Genomic DNA, 14,317 nt, shown 5'->3' on the forward strand with positions numbered 1-14,317 from the left:
TGGGTAGACTTCTGGGGGCTGGGTCCATAGGAGAAGCGAGATGGAAAATGACTCTTGGAAAAGTCCCAGAGAAAGGAGGCGTGGAGGGGAGTCTTCTCCCACCCAGAAGCTCCCCTGGGAAGGGGCAGGCCAGAGCAGACCGGACTCACTGCTCAGCGATGATGTACTCCCCGGGCAGGGGTGTGCAGGGCACCCCAGCCACCTGCACGTGATGGGCGATCTCGGAGAAGTCCAGACCCAGGTTCACGCCGTGGATGGTCACTCGAGTCCCTCCTTCGGGTGGTCCAGACACTGTCAAAATCTGTGGGAGGGAAATGGGATTAGCAAGCCTGCGGTCCACAGGAGTACAGACAGCAGCCTCCACTGCCTTCCTGAGGGAGGTGCGGGGACTTGGATGGACATCTGGTACCTGGGTGAACAGCGAGCATCTTCTCTACTTTGTAGCTTGTCTAGGATCCTGGCACCATATTTTTTATACTACTTCCTCGGGTCTTTGGGTCATTAACTCATTCATTCATCCAATTATTTTTTCTCTATATATATTTTTTATTGATTTTTTACAGAGAGGAAGGGAGAGAGATAGAGAGTTAGAAACATCGATGAGAGAGAAACATCGATCAGCTGCCTCCTGCACATCTCCTACTGGGGATGTGCCCACAACCCAGGTACATGCCCTTGACCGGAATCGAGGGTGTGCAGGGCACCCCAGCCACCTGCACGTGATGGGCGATCTCGGAGAAGTCCAGACCCAGGTTCACGCCGTGGATGGTCACTCGAGTCCCTCCTTCAGGTGGTCCAGACACTGTCAAAATCTGTGGGAGGGAAATGGGATTAGCAGGAGTAGAGACAGCAGCCTCCACTGCCTTCCTGAGGGAGGCGCGGGGACTTGGATGGGCATCTGGCACCTGGGTGAACAGCAAGCGTTTTCTCTACTTTGTAGCTTGTCTAGGATCCTGGCACCATATTTTTTATACTACTTCCTCGGGTCGTTCGGTCATTAACTCATTCATTCATCCAATTATTAAACAGAAACCAGAAAGTACTAGACTCAAGGAATAAAACCATTGTTTGAACATGGTTTGAACCATTGTTTGAACATGTCTCTAATTCAGCAGTTGCCTGATTGTGAGACTCATCTCTACCAGTCTCGCCCCGGGAGCTCCCGAGTACCAAACAGGGTGTTTGCGAGCATTCTCTACACCAAAGAGGCCTTGCCATTGTGAGGTGCTGCTACTGCCACTCCTGTGTGCGGGACTCTGTGGGAATACAGTGATGAATGCACAGGAAATATGCCCTCAAGGAACGTATGGTTGAAAGGAGAGATGAAGGAGGCCATACACAATGCTGATGCTGGGCACTCAGTGGATTTGAGGCAAAGCTGGGGGATCCCAGAGGAGCCTGAAGTAAGGTAGCTGCAGAGGGATGACCGAAGATGGGAGGGTGTTTTACACTGTTCTGGAAAAAAAATCCTGTGAGCATGCTACAGCCTCCCCACCCCCCCCAATAATAATAATAACTTTAGGATTTCCCAAATTTTGCTGGCTTCCTGTGAGTAAGGATTATTTATGGATTCATTTCTTAATCCAGTCACCACATGATGACAGTCTCATTTTGCTCTGGCCCAACAGGGAAGGGAACAGCAGAATCAGGCTCTCCCAAGGCGTAAACTTCTGTCTAGGGAGAGATCAGGCTCAGGAAGAATGCAGCTCTTAGAGATCCCTCGGATGCCAGGGATATGTTCACACCGTGGGCCACAGTCATCCAAAGCTAAAGGACATCAGACCAGAACCCAGTCCTAAGCAGCAACACGCAATTTCAGAACTGGAAGGAGACTTGGGTATCTTAGTCTAAGATGCTTATACAACCTATATGCACAGTTGTAAGGAAGTCCAGGGCTCCTTCCATGACCACAGGAAAGGCAAGGTGGGGAGAGAGGGAGGGGGTTGGTCAAGGCCAAGAGTCCACCAGACTCTCCTGGATGAGGCCTCTGGGCAGAGAGCTGCAGCCTTGGGCCCTTCTGTCCTTAGGTCCCTCTGGGGATCTTGCCCTTATGCCCTTACGTGCTGGTGGGGTGTCCAGTGGGCAGATGAGTCCGAGCACAGATGACAGGAGAATGCAGGTGAAAATGCTGTTGAAGGCTCTGGAAACTCTTCCACCTCCCGCCTTCCCTAAGGGGCCCTGCTCTCTTCCTGTGATACGGGCACCGTGAGTTCTGCCGCCAATTCAAGCATGAGTCCCCAGGTGATCGTGGACTGAGAAGAGATGTTGGGGATGGGACCACCACCATCCCTCCTCCCTCACTGCCTGAGATCTCAGTAATTGGGCTGCACAGCCAGGACCTGAGATCACTCTGACCTCCTGACATCCTCCCCTCCCCCGCCATCGCCTGCAGGCCTTATATGGTGCAGCCTCCTTCCTTCCTGGTCAACCCAGGCCCTGAACTCATCTCATCCAGGGACTCATTTCACCTAAGTCACCTTGTCTATGGCTCTGACTCCCTTTCATGGGAATAAAACATTCCACCTTATGAATAAAACCAACAAGATTCATGAAATGAATCAATGAAGGGAGAGTGGAGGGGCACACAGGCATCTCTGAGTGCTGGCGCGAGTGTGGGGGGAAGGCGGGACAATTTGGAGAGAAAAGCGCTGGCATGAGGAACCGTGGCCCACAGCTTTTCTGTCCCTGGGATGCTAAAAATAAGCAATACTCGGTCTTGGCTCTCCCACTCTCCCCTGGCAGTATCTCAGGTCCCCGGGCCTCCTGGACTCTGCAAGATGGACCCTGGGCAATGAGGACGGGGAAGGGGCTGCTCCCATGTCCCTGCAGGAGCCTCTGTTGGAAGGAATTTGCTCTCAACAAGCTTGAGCACCTGGCTGGCTCTCCTTCGATCCACTTGGAATGAGCTCAGCTGGCCCCTCTCCCCCTCCCCCAGCCACCTGGATGGCAGGAACCCACCTACTAAAAGCAATTGACAAACCTGTGGTGATTGGTTCACTCTCCTTCCCCCACTTTTATTTTTAAAAATGCATTCTTTTGCTCACTGCAGTTAATTACAACCTTTCAGAAAAACTGTGAAGTGAAATCTTTCTGGAAAGACTAAAAATATTTTCGTCTTGCAGGTAGCATGTAGGGATTGTATTGTGAGTAGGCAGGGGTGTTAGCAGGTTCCATGGGGCAGCTTCCTCCTGCAGGCAAGTCGTTTAGTATCCCCTGCCCACGCTTCAGGGTCAGGGTCAGGGACATGGTCATGGGCACGGAGCTGCTCAGAAGCATAAGCCAGCTTATACTGTGCAGGGAAGGAAGACTTATAAAAAAATCATGAGCAAGTGTTATGATCTTGGCATGAAGACACATGTTGAAGAGGTAGATAGTTTGGGGTGTAGAGACACCAGCCTGATCTCTTCTAAGCCAGCTACCAGCTGCAAACCTGGAGAACCAGAGTCCTTCTGAGTCATTGGAAAGCACCCGGGGAATGCTGGGGCCATGTGGGTCTTCTTTCCTACAGGGCACACGCTATGTGCTATGTGACATGCTATGTGCTTGCGGCCAGCACCTGGGGTAGGGGGTGGAGGCATTCAGCATCCATCACGCCCTGGGGCTCACATCTTCCTTGATTAAAATGAAACTGATATGTAAAAGTCTGGATTTCCCAAACATAGGTGAGGTGGTGAGCATTTGATCTGCAAGAGAATTCCCAATGCCTCCATTACTGATGACTTTCAAATCTATATTGTTGGCTCAGACCTGCCTCTCGAGCTCCATATCCATATATCCAATTGCTACTGGACACCTCCACTTCCACTGTGTGTCCCTCAGGCACCTCACATTTCACCAGGTCTAAAAATGAACTCTTAATTTTTTCTCCTTCCACCTCTAACCTCATTATCCTCCCAGATTCTCTTTCAAGGTTAACGGAATCACTGTGCACCCAGCCGGGAATCTTGCATTTTCAACTGTTTCCCTTCTCTCGCCTACCATGCGTAATGCAGATGGTCGGCGGGCACGACCAGTTCTTACTCCCAGGTATTTTTTGCATCTGTGCTCCAGACCAGGTGATAAGCAGGGCTCTACCACCTCTCACCCATGCTAACAGCCAGAACCCCATGTTCCTCCCTTAGGTCTGACCTTCACGAACACATACTTGCCCAGGTTACTAGCTGCTTTAAAAACCTGTCAAGGCACCGGCCCTTCAGGTTCTGACCTTTGTGACTTCTTCATCCACATCTGCCATTCTGTACTATGTCTTCTGTGTCCCCCCAGATACCAGTGATTCTCATACACACACACACTTTAAAATTTCTGGGCCTTTGCTCATGTCATTGCTCTCCCCTTGCTTTCAAATCAGAGAGAGTCAGGTGGCGATATGGGCTCAGAGTGCAAAGGGACAGGAAGGTATCCTGTCAGACACAACCCCTGCTATCTGAAGGCTTCCACGTGAGAATGAGTGTAAGGGCCCTGATGCCTGTGCAGTGGCTGGGGTGGTAAAAACGCAGGCATCCTGCTTTCCTATGTCTCCTCAGCACCAGGTGTTGGGGAGATGCTACAGAGGGGAGGCTTGATGGGAAAGGATCTATTCTCCAAAGAGGGAGCAAGCAGGATCCCTCAGGACACCCCCTCAGACCAGGCAGCTGCAGTGTCCCAAGTCCACCCTGGAGACTAATCCTAAGGCTCTTTTCTTAAAAGCAGCATTAGAGCCCGGACCATGTGGCTCAATGGTTGAGCACTTCAGATAGCAGGGGATGAAGCAGGAGGTCACAGTTTGATTCCTGGTCAGGGCACACGCCTGAGTTGCAGGCTTGATGCCCAGTAGGGGACATGCAGGAGGCAGCGAATTGATGATTATCATCATTGATGTTTCTGTCTCTCTCTTTTCCTCTTCCTTCCTCTCTGAAATCAATTATATATAATTTTTAAAGCAGCATTAGATTGCAAAGCACCCAGTGTAGCACTCACAAACTTGGTTCTTTCAGGAGCAAAGTCTTGCCCATCCAACCCAGTCTATAAAGAGGTAAGTTGCTCGAGTCCCAGCTACTCCTTATAGAACTCCAAGGAAGGCCTTGCCTTCTGCCTTGCAGATCAGGAAGGTGTTGAGCTTATCTCCCACAGAGGTGAAGGTGAGAGGGCAGGTGGAGTTATATAGATTCCCCCGTTGGGGAGAAGATATGGCGGGATGGAGAGAGACCATCTGATGCTCAGGCAGTGTCTGTAGCAGGAAGAGTGGCCTCTGGCATCGCATAGACTTGAGTTTGAATTCCAGCTCCGACACGTGTGGGCTACGTGACCTTCCATCCCTGTGTCCTTATCAGAAAACGGACAATGATGCTGGCCTCACAGGGATGTTGGAAAGTCCCTAATGCAGTGGTGGCTTGGAGAGCAGGCCTTGAAAAGTGGCAATTTCCTTCCTTGTGTTCCCCCATACCTGTGCCTTCCTAGACCACAAAACCACGGGGTGGCAGTGTTGGTCGGGAGCTTTAGAGGGTGGGGCTCTTCCTACTGATCTGGAAGGAGGACACGTGGACCAGGCACACATAACCTAGATGCTGGGGTGGCCCAGGTGGGAAGAGGTGCCCTGGGTTGACTGGAGAAAGCCTGGGAGGTGGCCTGCAGCCTGGGGTTGGGCAGGGAGTGGCTGGGGTGCTGAGGGCAGGGCCTGGTTTTTGGTGGGTTCTGGGCCCTGCACAGAAGCACAGTCTGAGCCACACATCACTCTTTCTCCTGGAATAAATTTGGGAAGACACTGGTCCTGTCTAAAAAGGTCCACATCCCTTTCTCCCGTCCTTCTCTCCACGTCTTTTCCCCTTGGCTAGTAGCCGTTCTGGGGTAGGCACTGACCGTCACAATAAATGCAATGGATTATTTTAAGTAATTCAGTAATTCTGAATGAGACATCCACACAAACAAGTGGTTTGGCAGTTTGGGCTGAGTGTGTGTGTGTGTGTGTGTGTGTGTATGTGTGTGTGTGTGTGTGTGGTGGTGGCTGAGGGTGTAGAGAGAGGGAGAAGGAAGCTGAAAACCTGTGAAATCAGCTGGCAAGATCTTTAGATATTGACTCATTTCAGCCCCGTGCTCTGTAACCTATTATCATGTGGACCAGAGAGCTATTTAAATTCTCTGTGGTCCTCGGAAGTCAGAGCCCTAAGTCAGGCACGAGGGAGAGAGGATCCCAGAAGCAGCTGCTGTTGCTGAGTGAGGTGAAGGGGGCACTGAAGGTCTCCCCTGGGTTCTGTGCTGGCTCCTCTGGGACCCCCCCCTCCCCCACCTCCCTGAGCTCTGGGTCCCCACAGCTAGACAACTAATGCCCATGTGCATTTGACATGCCCAGGAAGCGTGCCCACTGCGAGTCAGAGGCTTTCTCCGACTCCCTGGGGCAGGGTTGGCAGCACCTTCTCCTACACGCCCACTGCCCTCTAGGAAGGTCCCGGGACAGCAGAGCCCACAGGGACTGTAACTGCTTTTTCCTCATCGAGTCGATAACTATCTTGGGACAGGGACCCTCTCACTTTAGCTTAGCAACCTAATACTCAGCGCACTGCCTTGATAGACATCCCCAGCTCTTGTGACTGGGAAGTGCTGGTCTCGACCGGATTCTGGAACAAACTGTGCCCTTTCATGACGGCTGGGAGCATGGGGGTGCCCAGTGCGGCTGGGGATGATTCTGCTTCTCCACGTGGAATCATCAGGACGCTCTTTCTGCATCCCCCCGGCTTTCATGTAAGCCGGTTTCCGCTGTGATTCCACATCGAACGGACGACTTAGCAGCTGCCTCCTCATCAAACATCTTTCAGACACTGAGGATGGCCAATCTGTCACCCCTGGCCTTCGCTGCTCCGATTCTCTTAGCCTTCTGTCGGGAGATCTTGTTTTCTAAGCCTTTTGATAATTGCAGATGCTGGTCTTTGGACCTCGGGTTTCCGTGTGTCCTCGGAGAGGGTAGTGACCCCAGGTAGGCTTGCGGCGTGGGCAGAGGCCTGCCCCATGTGCAGCAGGACGGCCCGCACCCAGGACTTCCTTCCCTTGTCACACAGACATTCACCAGGCCGGTCCTGCACAAATCCGAGGGGCAGGGTAGCCCTTTGGTCTCCTTCCCCTTTCTTTCTTTTCTCTCTGGGCTTCCTTCACCCATTTTAGGCACCTCTCACCCTGCTAGTCTCTCCTCCCTAAAGAAACCTTTATTTGCATCTTAATGGGACATTAGGTTTGGGTTATTACCTTGCCTTAAGAGTACTGGCCTTTTAACTGGTTGTAGGCTATAAAGTGTTTGTCTATTTGCAGGATTCGGAAGGAAAATGTGGGAACGCAATAGGGCGAAGGGCTGAGTTCAGCCCTAAACCCCGTCTGAGAAGCAGTCACTGACCAGGCCTGGGTATAAAGGGGTTAGTTAGTCTGAGTCCTGGCCGAGCACTTCTTCATCTGCTCATCTTCGGCCAGAGGATGTGGGGTGAGGCTGGCGTGTGCTGATGGCAGGGGACTAACTCGGACAGTCCTGTGTCCTGCTGGGTCCTCTCACGCTCAAAGCCTCCCAACACCTCTGGTTTGGAGAGTGGCTTCCCCACCTCCCCAGACCCCACTGCCCGCAGCCCAGCCCAGCTGAGCCCTGCCCTGCACCGCGGCCGAATCTGTGTTCCTGTCCGACTGTGTCATGTGTGTTTCCACCGTGGGCGCCGTGACCTGGAAACCAGTCCCCATGGTGCTGCACTCACCCTGATTCTCATGGAGCAGTTTGGAGGGAACTGTGCCACCCAGCCGCCCTAGGCCAGCGCAGATGCAGCCGGTTAATGACAGCTGGAGAGCTCCCAGGGGCTGCACCAGGGAGTGGTGAGGGAGGTGCCAGGCCCGGGGCTCCGCAGCCTGGGGAGTGTGGGGTGGGCCATTCCTGGGGCCCGGGAGCCTCGCAGGGGTGGAGTGGGGGCCTCCTACTGGGTCCGGGCTTAAGGGGTCAGAGGAGAACCCCTTCTTGGTGGGCGCCTCACGAAGCCCAGCTCCCATCCTGGAACCCATCTTCCTCTGGTTGTATCTCTTGTCTGATAGACACAGTGAGAAAAGACAGAGTCCGCCATCCGCTCCAGGTTATTAAAGATTCTGCTAATGATGACGACCGGCTTTGCACTTATTAAGTACTTATCATGAGCCAATCCGGCATCCGCTCCAGGTCATTAAAGATTCTGCTAATGATGACCGGCTTTGCACTTATTAAGTACTTATCATGAGCCAGGAATTGTGCCAAGGGCTTTACATATTTTATCCCACGATGCGCTCCAAACAAGCTTGGAGGGAGGGACTAATATGATGGCCATTGTATAGATGGGGAATAGTGGTCCAGAGAGGTTCAGTAACTTGCTCAAGGTTGCACAGGGAGTGGCAGAGCCCAGCTAGGCCTATCTAACCTGTGCTTTCAGCCTTCGCACAGCAGTGCCTGAGCTGGCCATCGTCCCACCCTGGGGCAGACCCTGGGTCAACTCAAGCTGATCTGCCCATGGGTTCCCTCTCCCTCTGTTCAGGCCCCCGTCCCCTCCCTCAGCTAAGGCCATGCTTGCTGCTTTCCAAGCTCTGAGTTTGGCTTTGCTGGTCACCGAGATCTCTCCAAACTTCTCAGCTTCCCTCCTCCCTCCTCTCTGCCCCTGTCCCTGTGAATGTACCCCCTTTCCCTCTGGCACCTCTCCCTGGGAGTGGGCACTGGCTTTCTCCCCATCCCTGCAGCGGGCTGATGCCAGAGGCCAGCACCTTTCCTGCCTCCAGCCCTGTGGTGAGAGTTCCATTTGTCTAAGGGAGCCCAGGAGAGGGGTTAAGGATTGTCTACTGGTCAAAGGAGGGGCTCTAGCGTCAAGTAGCTGAGGGTTAAGTCCCAGTCCTAAAACTTACTAGCAGTGAATTCAAGGGAGTTACCACACCTCACAGAGCCTTGCTTTCCTCATTTGTCAGATGGGGCTGGCAATTATAATAGCTCAACCTCCTAAAAGTTACTGTCAGGTCTAAATGAGTTAACATACCTGAGGTGCTAAGCCCCATGCGAGGTGCCAGGTTAAGCATTCAGTGACTTTTAGTTAACTGTTTTTCTCATTATTATTTTATGAGTAAGAAATCGGGCGGAAGCTGGGCTAGCTAAAGTCCAGAGGAAAAATGGCTTTTTTTAAAAAAAAAAAATTGATTTTAGAGAGAGGAAGGGAAAAAAAGAGGGAGGAAGGGAGGGAACATCGATGTGAGCGAGAAACATGGATTGGCTGCCTGACACACACACCCTGACCCGGTATTGAACCCACATCCTGGGTATGTGCTCTGACTGGGAATCGAACCCGCCACCTTTTGGTGTAGGGGATGATGCTCCAACCGACTGAGCCACACCAGCCAGGGCAAGTGGCTCTGGGTCCTATGCAGGTGAGCCTCTGGTGTTGTTCTTGGTGGGGACTCAGGTCACATTATGGATCAAAGCTCAAGCAGCCCACCATCAAGACAAGTCCGTGAGGACAAGGCTCATCGCTTCCTGACTTACTCACTCCTTTCCTGTTGCTTAGAGTTTCCCTAACCATAGAGAGCAGTGATGCCAGCGTTGTGCCTGCAAATGCTGATCCCACCCTGGATCCCAAAGACACCTGATGCTCATCCAAGATAGCACATTGTCATATTCTTTTCCAACTTGGGGTGTGTGTGTGCGTGCGCGCGCGTGGGTGTGCACACACTTCATGGTGGGCGAGAGCCCAGCTGATGGCTCTGCAGGAATCTATAGCCCTGGCGGTGCCAGCTCTCCTACCCGACATGAATCCTGGCTGCCTCTGTCTCAGCTGATAGGACATTCAAAACCTAATTGTTATCTCAGCAGAGTAACTCCATTATTCATCTTGACACCATCCCCCGTTAGCGGTGTGTTGCAGGGATGTTATATTAATGAGGCCTGCAAATAAAGGAACGGGGATCAGAGTGCTGACTTGTTTCTCAGCAAAGCGGGCTACTTCTCTTGTTTTTGTCGGGAACTTTGCAGCCAGTCACTCTGGCCCCGGGCAGGTGGCGTTTGGCCTTTCCTGCAGAGATTTGAGGCAGCCTTACAGATACTGGTAAATACTTGTAAAGGCCCAGCTCCCCAAACGGTTTCACAAATGCATTTGCATCTGAGGGAATCCAGGGGGGAAATCTTCTTTAAATTATTTGGGCAGGAGGGAAGCAGGAGGAAGCCAGAGCGATGGATCCTGTCAAATAGCAACATGATTTAGGCTTGGTCTTGGGCGGTATACACGGTTTTCTGCAACGGTCTTTCTTTCCTAGGAACATGTACCTAAGATAACGTTAAAGAGAATGACTATCCCCTGGGCAGGGACTAGTGAGGTGTAGGGGAAGTTGATGAAGTTGAAAAATGTATAAAGCAAAAGCTACAAGGTGATCAATGGAGAGACAACTGCAGAACCAGGACCCGTGCGGCCTGGCCTGCATGTACCCTCACTAGGCAATGTGGCAGGTGACTTCAGAAACACACAGGGACCTTCTTTGGGATCCAAGTGGTGGTAGGTTCCTGGTCACGCCCTGAGGGTCCAGCACTGGGGACTCACCCCTTGCAGTTCCGGCCATTACTTCACCCTGACCTCATTCTCACCTACAAGTGTGGACCACGGGGCCCCATCCTTCGGGCACTCCCATCGGGCTGAGATGCCTGGGAAGGCTGAGCCACCAGCCTAGGGAACTCCCAACTTTCACCTGAACCATCACGGAACTAATAAAGACAACCAGAAACCAACCAAATCAAGTCTGGTGGCTTTAAGAAACCCGAAATTAAAGTTACATCTGCCCTAGACCGGCAAGAAGTGACATCCTTAAGCTCAAGGGCACCCCAAAACGCTCTTCCTGTTTTTCCCCAACTCACAGGAATGTGTGGACCTAGTTATGTAAAGGTTTTTTGTTTGTTTTGTCTTTTAAGGCTCAATACAAAGCACAGCCAATGTTCTCAGCTTGTCTGGCATCTCTTGGGCTCTTCCAGAGGATTCTGACCCTGGGCCCAGGCATTTCTGATATACGTGGAGTGGAGTGAGGTGTATAGCAGTGATTCCCAAAGTGGGCGCTACTGCCCCCTGGTGGGCGCTGCAGCGATCCAGGGGGCGGTGATGGCCACAGGTGCATTTGTTTTAACTTTTTTTGTATTACCTTTCTATTCTGAGTTCAATAAATAGTTTCATAATTTCAAACTTCAATGTTTCTAATTTACACCTTTCTTTACTATATTTTACGAAAAAGGTAGAAACATTAATACATATATCTTTCTGTTTAATTGCTATTAAAATTTTAAAAAATTAATTTCCAGGGGGCGCTGAGTAATATTTTTTCTGGAAAGGGGGCGGTAGGCCAAATAAGTTTGGGAACCACTGGTGTATAGCAAGGGAGAACCCCTCCACCCCTCTGACCAAGAGCGGTCACATGGCATGGTGGGAGAGTCTGCTGTCTGGAGTCAGCGGCCTGGCCTTGGGTTTGCTCTGCCACAAACCAATGCGTGACTTCCAGCCAACTGTTTACTTCCCTAAGCACAGCTTCCCCAACTCTTAAATGAAGATTCTTATAACCACCTCTTAGGAGTCGTAGGTATGCAAAGTGCACAGGTCCTGGCACACAGCAGAGTCTCGTTAAGGAAAAGCTGTTATTGCTAAGACTCCCAGAACTAGGATGCGGCTCATCGCTTCGTGTCCCTGGCCTGAAGTTTGTGTCCTCTTAGGCGTGGAGAGCTAGGACTCTGCTGCGGTCCTCTAAATGGCAAGGGGTGTAGATTAGAAGTGACGGTCTCAGGTCCTTCGGAGGAAGCAGACTGGCTGCAGGGCAAGCAGTTCCCAGCCTCTTCCTGGTGGCCAAGTGCAGCGATAGGCTGGAGTTCTACAGAGAGAGGCTGCATCGTCCCACCTCCTCCCCTAGGACTAACCTATCAGCAAGAACTTTAGGCCTCGCCCAGTGCACGGCATACAGCAGTCACTCACTAAATGAATACCGAATGAGTGAATTCATTCCTTTGAGCTGGGCATCTCCTCCTTTTTTTCACAGAATGCTGTTATGACAGGACTAACCTATCAGCGAGAACTTTAGGCCTCGACCAGTGCATGGCATACAGCAGTCACTCACTAAATGAATACTGAATGAGAGAATTCATTTCCTTAAAGCAGGGCATCTCCTCCTTTTTTTCACAGAATGCTGTTATGAGTTGAACTCTGTCCCCTCCAAATCCGTACGTTGAAGCTCTAGCTCCCATTACCGTAGACTGGGACCTTATTTGGAGACAGGATTTACAGAGGTAACCAAGTTCAAATGGGAGCCTTAGTGTTGGGCCTAATTTAACATGACTGGGGGCTTATTGTTGTAAAAGCTGGAGATAGACATGAACCCAGAGAGAACAGCATGTGGACATGAAGGTGGAGATTAGGGTGATGCTTCTATAAGCCAAGGAAAGCCAAAGATTGCCACAACCCCCGAAGCTGGGGGAGAGGCATGGAACAGACTGTCCTCACAGCCTCAGAAGAAACCAACTCTGCCAACACCTTGATCTTGGATCGCTAACCTCCAGAACTATAAGAAAACAAATTTCTATTGTTCTGCCAACACCTTGATCTTGGACCTCTAACCTCCAGAACTATAAGAAAACAAATTTCTATTGTTTAAGCTGCCCAGTTGGTGGTGTCTTGTAACTGCTGCCCTAACAAACTAATACATTCACTTTGAGTGGAGACCTCTGTCACATGAGCCCCAAAGCCCCTGACCTTCCCAAATTTCTCCTCCCAAAGAACATAGTCTGTATCCTTCCCCTTTCTGCTGGATGCTGCCCACTCACAGCCTCTTGGAAAATGTTTTTTCTGAGCCTTCCTGTCTAGTGGGTGGCGTGTCACATCGCCCTCTCCGAGGTCCGAGCAGAACCCGAAGCACATGCTGGGAAGAACAGAAACGCGATGGGCCAGGCATCTCCCCTCCTGGGCTTTCCAACCCTCTGCACATCGCCTGTTCCTGGGGTTGAACAGGTGACACGTGCACAGACATCCAGGATGACAGCTGGAGTGGGAGCAGCCGGGGATGCCTCCCACGGGGGACAGCATCATTATCACAACACGGGCTGGCTGGGAAGGAGCAGACGGCGAGTCCTGAGGGGGTCCTAACCTGAAGTTTATGCAAACTGGGAAATTCGATAGGCTGTAAGACTTGTCTTACATGAAACCTCCATAAGAGATGGGTCTCTAGGGGTGGGCTTGGTTGTCATGGAGACAGCGGGGGCTAAGGGGGGGCATTAAGGAAGAACACAGCTGTTCATCTAACTAAACTCGGGCCCACTCCTTTTCCTAAAGCAGAACTCGTTCATTCGGGGCATCTCATTGAGTTGCCTGCCCCTGGAAAGGTCAGCACCCGTTCTAGCTCCACTCTGTTTCCAGCTTTGGAAGTTCTGCCGTCCCCAGCAGCCTTCACAGCTGTCATAGCATCCTCCTCTTTCCACCCCTCAAGAAGCCTCTTCATAGGAAATGGCTTCTGTTTGCACGTGGGCTTGCACTAAGGGGATACCCATAACGGCCAGAGACAAGGAGGAGAAAAAAGGCATGGATCTCATAGAATTTCAGGGACAAGGAGGAGAAACAGGGCATGGATCTCATACAATTCCAGGGACAAGGAGGAGAACAAGGGCATGGATCTCATAGAATTTCAGGGACAAGGAGGAGAAACAGGGCATGGATCTCATACAATTTCAGGGACAAGGAGGAGAAAAAAGGCATGGATCTCATACAATTCCAGGGACAAGGAGGAGAAAAGGGCATGGGTCTCATATAATACTAATTATTAAAAAAAAGACCTATCCTAATGTCAAGGAATTGGCCAAAAAGCTGAGGTAAAGAAAATAAGTTAATTCTTCTTAAAAGTTACTTTAAACAAGTTATACATTTTGGGCAAAAAAAAAAAAAGCCATAGAAATGAGGTCATGTTCTCAGCACATCCTATGGAGGGGAACATGAGGTTGGTCTCCCCATTCCTAAGAAGTTCACTTTGATCCCGTGGCTGAGGTTGCGTGTGCCAGGTGTTTTTGCCGTAAAGTTACTATTTCTTATTGTAATTCATAAGTATCTTGGGGGAGATAGCTTGAGACTATGTACATATCCTATTTCTCATCATACTTTCATCCACTAATTTTAACATTCATTAGCCATTCTTGCCTCAAACAATTATCACTGTGAATTTTGCCAAACGATGGTTTTTCTATTTCCATAAATCCCTCTACATTTCTGAGCTGAAATTCTAGTATAAAGAAGAGCTTCCTCTCTCCTCCATGAGTTGTTTATTTATATCACTGAGGACCATAAATTCTTATTTTATTCTATTG

General features: G+C 50.8%; 1 protein-coding gene across 2 annotated transcripts in view; it reads right to left on the reverse strand.

The window, feature by feature from the left end:
- Positions 1–14,317, reverse strand: part of PLXNA2 (plexin A2) — a 195,124-nt gene that overhangs the window by 37,557 nt on the left and 143,250 nt on the right. The window contains exons 12-13 of one of the 2 annotated variants that reach the window (XM_014532306.1): positions 714–812; positions 150–202 (exon numbers count right to left, since the gene is read on the reverse strand). In XM_014532306.1, the coding sequence (XP_014387792.1) occupies positions 150–202; positions 714–812 (152 nt within the window). Of the gene's footprint in view, positions 1–149; positions 302–713; positions 813–14,317 lie in introns of both variants that reach the window. The other variant, XM_005884925.2, reaches the window with a different exon arrangement.

Source organism: Myotis brandtii, unplaced genomic scaffold (assembly GCF_000412655.1).
Source record: "Myotis brandtii unplaced genomic scaffold, ASM41265v1 scaffold878, whole genome shotgun sequence".
NCBI classification, from domain to species: domain Eukaryota; kingdom Metazoa; phylum Chordata; class Mammalia; order Chiroptera; family Vespertilionidae; genus Myotis; species Myotis brandtii.